At 50.9% G+C, this 6,000-nt stretch overlaps 1 protein-coding gene and 1 long non-coding RNA gene across 2 annotated transcripts in view; one reads left to right on the top strand and one right to left on the bottom strand.

Annotated features, from left to right (window-relative positions):
• Positions 1-2,383: 2,383 nt before the first annotated feature.
• IFNGR2 (interferon gamma receptor 2) overlaps positions 2,384-6,000 on the bottom strand; it is a 28,502-nt gene continuing 24,885 nt past the window's right edge. The window contains exons 6-7 of the mRNA XM_047874904.1: positions 5,506-5,663; positions 2,384-3,073 (exon numbers count right to left, since the gene is read on the bottom strand). Of these exons, the coding sequence (XP_047730860.1) occupies positions 2,900-3,073; positions 5,506-5,663 (332 nt within the window). The 3' untranslated portion in view covers positions 2,384-2,899. The remainder of the gene's footprint in view (positions 3,074-5,505; positions 5,664-6,000) is intronic.
• Positions 4,287-5,665, top strand: LOC125174889 (uncharacterized). The gene is made up of 2 exons (XR_007155594.1): positions 4,287-4,374; positions 5,575-5,665. It is a non-coding gene; the product is annotated as an uncharacterized LOC125174889 (long non-coding RNA).

Raw genomic sequence — 6,000 nt, 5'->3', positions numbered from 1 at the left:
TCCTATGACCGCTGAGTAAGATAATCTCAGTGTCAAAGGGGATCTTGCAGGGACTTGGTATATGCTTCTATAATGGGAATGGCTTGTTTTCTCCTGCCCAACAAGCCCTTCGTTGTATAGATCAAGGGTCATCGAACCCTCTCGGGAAAGGGCTGAGCAGTAAATATTTTAGGCTTTGTAAGTATTCAGCCTCTGTTGCGACTACTCAGTTCGGCCATGTAGTGCACAAGTAGCCAGCGAGGGCACATGAATGAAGGAGGATCACTGGATTCCAATGAAAGTTTATTTATGGACACTGAAATTTAAATTTCATATACTTTTCATGTGTGATAAAATACTATTCTTTTGATTTTTTCCAGCCATTTATTTTGAGAGAGAGAGAGACAGAGCGAGCACGAGCAGGGGAGGGGCAGAGGGAGAGGGGGTTAGAGAGAATCCCAAGCAGGGCTCCTGAGGCGGGGCTCGATTCCACAGACTGTGAGATCATGACCTGAGCTGAAATCAAGCCAGATGCTTAACCGACTGAGCCCCCCAGGCGCCCCCTCTCCAGCCGTTTGAAGATGTAGGGACTATTCTTAGCATACAGACCACACGGAGATGGGGGGGACGGGCAGGGTGGGCTTGGTGCATGTCTGCCCTGTTAAAAATGATTTACGAGAACGCTTCTGACTCAAACGTTTTACGGTTATGTACTCAGCTTGACTAGACATTAAAGTGCCAAGTTAGTGTAAGTATTAATTCCACTGATGGGCCATTTATTTTACAAAGTAGAACCAGGTGTGGTTTTTTTTTTGTTTTTGTTTTTGTTTTTTGGAAGAGACATGAAAACGGAGAATCTTACTCCAATAACTCTCGTCCGTTCTCGCCAGCCCCATGCCTCCTCGCGACGCTTAGTGAGTTTGGATGGAAAAGAGCAGCAGCACGTTTGGAGTCCTGGGGAAGCCAGTTTGGTGTCATCGGCATCCTGTCCCCTAGTATGCGATGGCGTCGGAGAGCCTGGCTCCAGAGAGGCACCCGGACGTAGTGCTGCCTCTGGGTTTGGGCTCTGAGTCCGTCACTAACATAAGCCGCTGTCTTCGACCAAGAAGGGCCTCTCTGGGCCTGAACCACAGCCAACTCCTGCTTCAGGACGCTCCACCGATTCTGCCCTGAGGCCAGTTCAGCCTTAGCAGAATCTGGTCCCCACAGCCAGCCTGCTGGCCCCTGACCAGCTGTCACTAACTCCCTTTTACACAGGGTGGCGTTTATGAACTTATTTTCCAGCGGAATTGATCTGTCCCCCTTTCTGCTGGGCTCGAACCCTGGCCTGCTTTCTGCTACGTCCTCCTCCCCTCCCAGGGCTTCCCCCACGGTCCAGCAGAGAAAGCCCTCTATCAGAGCCCCTAAATGATCCCAGGTAGGTGTTCATAGTCTCCATCTTCTTACAGACCCGTCCCTAACAGGTAACGTGGATCTCTCCCAGGAGGACTTGAGTGGCGTGGGGCCCGTGGATGGATGTCCTTTTCTCTCCCGTCACTCGGGGCAGCAAAGGACACGGTGCTTTGGCCTGAGAGCCAATCCCTCCCCAGTGGCACAGGCCCCAAATGAGAGAGGGAAGGTGGTCCCATCAATTAGTGCTAGAAGCTTCATATTCCTACAGTCAGTGTCTCTTCTTCCCAGCGAGGTTGGGCCGCCAGGAGGGTTTCTGGGTAAGGCAGATGTTACGGCAACTTACCACTTTGTGTGTGTGTTGGGGGATGGGGTGTGAAGCTACACATCCATTTCCTAAGTGCGATGAGTCATATAAATGGATTTTTAATCCACATCCCTTGAACAAAAGAGCCCATCAATACTTACATAATCGGAAGACATGCGTGCCCGGTGGGTATCACTGTCGTCCATTAGCAAATTCTCTTTACTACCTACGGGCCTTGGTCAATATACGACTCATCACGAGTGAAATGCTTATGCGGCTTCTGAAAGTGCCCTTTATACGCTCCTAAGGAATCATGTGACACACGTAGACAGTTCTCGCTGAGTGACCATGAGGCCTCAGTAGCTCTACCGGGTATTAATTAAGAAAACAAAAGTTTAGATATAGTAATTTTTTTTGGAATGTTTATTTATTTTTGAGAGAGAGAGAGAGAGAGAGAGAGCACAAGTGGGGGAAGGGTGGAGAGAGAGGGAGACACAGAATCCGAAGCAGCCTCCAGGCTCCGAGCTGTCAGCACAGAGCCTGACGCAAGGCTCGAACTCATGAGCCGTGAGATCATGATCTGAGCTGAAGTCGGACGCTCAACGGACCGAGCCACCCAGGCGCCCCTATAGTAATTTTTTAAAAAGTTGAAACTTTGCAGAAAATAGGCCAAAATAAAGAAGGTGAAATGGAAAGCAGAAACTTCACTTTTACTTTGAAAAAGTTAAAGTCTTTTATTCCTAGCTTGAAAAAAAAAAAAAAAAAGGCTTAAATTACCAGGAAAATATTTACAGGACTAATCACATTTTAAGTCAGGAGATTGGCTATGGCGAAGGGTTACTCGATGTCCCTCATTGGGACAGCCTGGGACAGGTTACATGACCTGCCCCAGGGGCTGCAGCCCACCCGCCCGAGTCAAGGAGAGGACCCGGCGTCCTCGCTGCCGACGAACGAAACCTCAGAGGCGTACCAGAGCCATTTTGCTAACAATTATGTGTCCTTTTAGTGTTTAAGAGAAACCTTAATTATTCTGGGCTATCTCTGTAGAATCATTCTAGAAACTTGTATGATTAGAAAACTCTAGAAAAAAAAAAAAACTTGTCTCCCCTACGAGACCCATAGCATCTTCCCAGGCACCGGCGGCCTTGGCGGGACGGGAATATGGAGTGCTGGGCTCTGTGAAGTCACGACTCGAACATCAGCTGCTTCGTCCGCTCAGAGCCCTCATCCCACAGGCTGCTGGACTGGACCGGGGCTTTGGTGCAAAATACTCTGGAGAACATCTTCTTGCTCCTTCTCTGGAAATGAAACAATGGACACAGAGTCCCAGGCATCATCCTTTGGCGAGCTGTCCTTGTCCAGGGCCTCCAAGATAGGCTGAGCCGGGTCCTTTAAATACTTGAAAAGGTTGAAAACCAGCACTGTAATTAGTTTGTCAGTTCGAAACACCGGACTTTCGACTTCACATTTACTTGGCGCAGTCCTATCTACCCCAGGTAGGACTTCCTATTCTGAAACAGCTTCTAAAATGAGAGCACCCCCCACCCCTCACGCCACTGCTAACCCGAACGCGAATGTGTGGGCCCACCGAGGTCATGCCATAGCTCGGGAAAGGCAAGCTCAGACTCGCTGCACTCAGTGCACGCTTGGGGACGGTTCTCCCTGAAATGTCTCTGGAATTTAACTTCCCCTCGAAGGAGGAGGCGGTGGGGAAAAGGGGGGAAATGCGCCAGTGTTTTCCCTCAGCCCCCGCCCCTGCCGGTCACCTCCAGCTCACAGCCAAGAAGCCAGGCGTGCCGCAGGACGGTCAGTGCGGCCTCCCGGGCAGGGGTGAGGCGGCGGGGGCCTCGAGGCACAGAGCTGTTTCATGGCGGCCCACTTGCCCCCCTCCCTCCCGCCTCTGTTCTAGGCTGAGCCTTGGCCTTACTGCTGAGCGACAGAGACACCAGAACATCCGTCAGCCGAGAGGAACGTCAACGCATCACGCGCACTTGTGAGACCCCCCCCCCCCAAATATAAGTGACACCTGGCTCGTTCTTCTCGTGGAACGTCAGTGCCCTTTGACAGAGGTTTTTCACACTTTCCCAGGAAAGTAAACTGAAAGCCTCTCTGGGATCCACGCCCCAAAGGGACAACTTCACACGGGGTGGTGCTGTTTGCTCGGCTGCGAGAGACACACGAATGCAGGGAAGAGTCTGAGGCCCACTGAGAGCTGTTATTTTGTGAAACTATTAACCAGGGGAAAATGCTGGGTGTGTGTGTGTGGGGGGGGGTGTTATAACAACACTCAAGATGAGTTCTGCCCTCTTGACAAATCTTTAAGTGTATAATACGGTACTAATTACAGGCAGGATGATGTACAGATCTCCAGAACTCACTTGCCTGACTGGAACTCTGCACACCGAACAGCGACTCCCTGTCCCCACCCCCACCCCCCCTCCCAGCCCCTGGCAACCACCGTTCTATTCCAGCTTCTATGAGGTGGAGTATTCTAGATGCCTCAAGTAAGTGGAATCATGCAGCATCTGTATGGAGGGTCTAGTAGGGAACATAACATGTAGTTCGTACCATGTCTGTGTACTTTAAATACCTCGTGACAGATGAAGGCCAACAAGGCACTGCAGCTCCTTCTAGAAGCCCTGCTGTTTCTCTACACACTTGGACCTTATCTGATACCTATTCCTTCTAGATGTGACACAGTAAGCTTCTGTTTCCAGTACCTTGACCCCAAGTTTCCTACGAAGAAACCTCCAGAAGCAAATATCTTTAAATAGTCTTCCATCAGCTTGCTTCTGCCCCTAAGCATGTCCCCCTAGTGTTCTTGGAGGGCTCGGCCCCCTTGCGGAGCCTCGGAGGTGGGGGTGGGTGGTCGGGCTGTGCATGAAATCGACCTCTCACGAGAACCAGTCCACTCTTCTTCCTCAGGCCTTTCAAAACACTAGTGACATCCAGTGAGCTCTTGGTGCGCAAAGTTCTGTCTGCACAGCCCCGGGTGCTTTTTCTCTAGACTCCTTCCAAGTGCGCACATCTGCCCCACGGCCTGTGCTCTCGATCCCTGTCTTCACTGCCTCTCTACCCTCTTCCAGGCCTCTTGGGGGCTTTCTCCAAAAGGCACAGGTCTGGTGTGCTGCTACAGGCAACCCTTGGCCACGCTGGGCCAGACCACCTTTGCCACCAACCTCATGCCATTAAAAAAAAAAAAAAATGGTTTTAAATTGTGGTAAAATACATGTAACATAGGATTTACATCTTAGCTATTTTTTTATGAATACAGCTCACTGGTATAAAATACATTCACCCTGTTGCACGACCCTCGCCACTATGTCCAGGGCTTGTTTTTCCTTTGCAAAATGAAAACTCTGCACCTGTTAAACACTAACTCCCCACTTTCCCCTCCCCACCCAGACCCTGGCCACGACCACTCTGCTTTCAGTCTCCCTGAATCGGAGTCCTCTAAGTACCTCATGTTAAGTGGAATCAAACAGTGTTTGTCTTTTTTGTGACCGGTCTATTTCACCTAGCGTACCATCCTCGGGGTTCACCCACGTTGCAGCATGCGGCAGAATCGCCTTCCTTTTTACGGCTGCATAATATTCCATTGGACGGACATACCACATTTCGTTTATCTGCTCCTCCACCGACGGGAGCTTAGGTTGCCTCCCCCATTTGGCTGTGGCGAATCATGCCGGGAACATGGGCGTACAAATAACCCTGCACCACTTTTAATTCAAATCTCTGTGCCCGTGGCTTTGTCCGCCGCTGACCTCTTAAGTGTTACCAGGGGGCCGTGGAGCGCCGACATGTCACCCCCTGGATGTGTGCGCACGTACCTCTTCTATTTGTAACGGGATGCTCGGTGGAGAGTGAAACCAGTATTTCACCAGGCCTCTGTATTTCAGGACCAGGAAGAAACAGGCCCCCGCCAGCATCGACAGGAACAGAAAGAGTCCCACAGCAATCACGATGATTTGCTGGAGTTTTGTGGCGGCTGAAAAGATGACGCGGAAGTAAACAAGAGGCCCGTCCCACCCGTGGTACAAACGTCGGTAATTTCTCACCTGCCAACCGCTTAGAGAGAGGTCGTTTCCTAGTAAAACCGGGCCAATGCTGCCCCTCCCCCGCCCAGCCTCACATGCTTAGATGACTAGCCAGGAAAGGCAATCCTAAAATAAAGCAGCGTTAGCTGTCTGGTGCTGTTATTACGGTAGATCTCAGCATGAACCTGTGTTGCCTACACTTTCGGGTTCGCGTCTTGCCCCTTCTCTCCGGGTCTCCCCACCCCTACCACCCTTGACCCTTGGCCTAACAAGCCACCCCTGGTTTCA

The sequence above is a fragment of the Prionailurus viverrinus genome, chromosome C2 (genome assembly GCF_022837055.1).
Source record: "Prionailurus viverrinus isolate Anna chromosome C2, UM_Priviv_1.0, whole genome shotgun sequence".
Classification (NCBI taxonomy): domain Eukaryota; kingdom Metazoa; phylum Chordata; class Mammalia; order Carnivora; family Felidae; genus Prionailurus; species Prionailurus viverrinus.
Note: the sequence above shows the minus strand (reverse complement) of the source record. Positions and strands in the feature narration are given on the sequence as shown.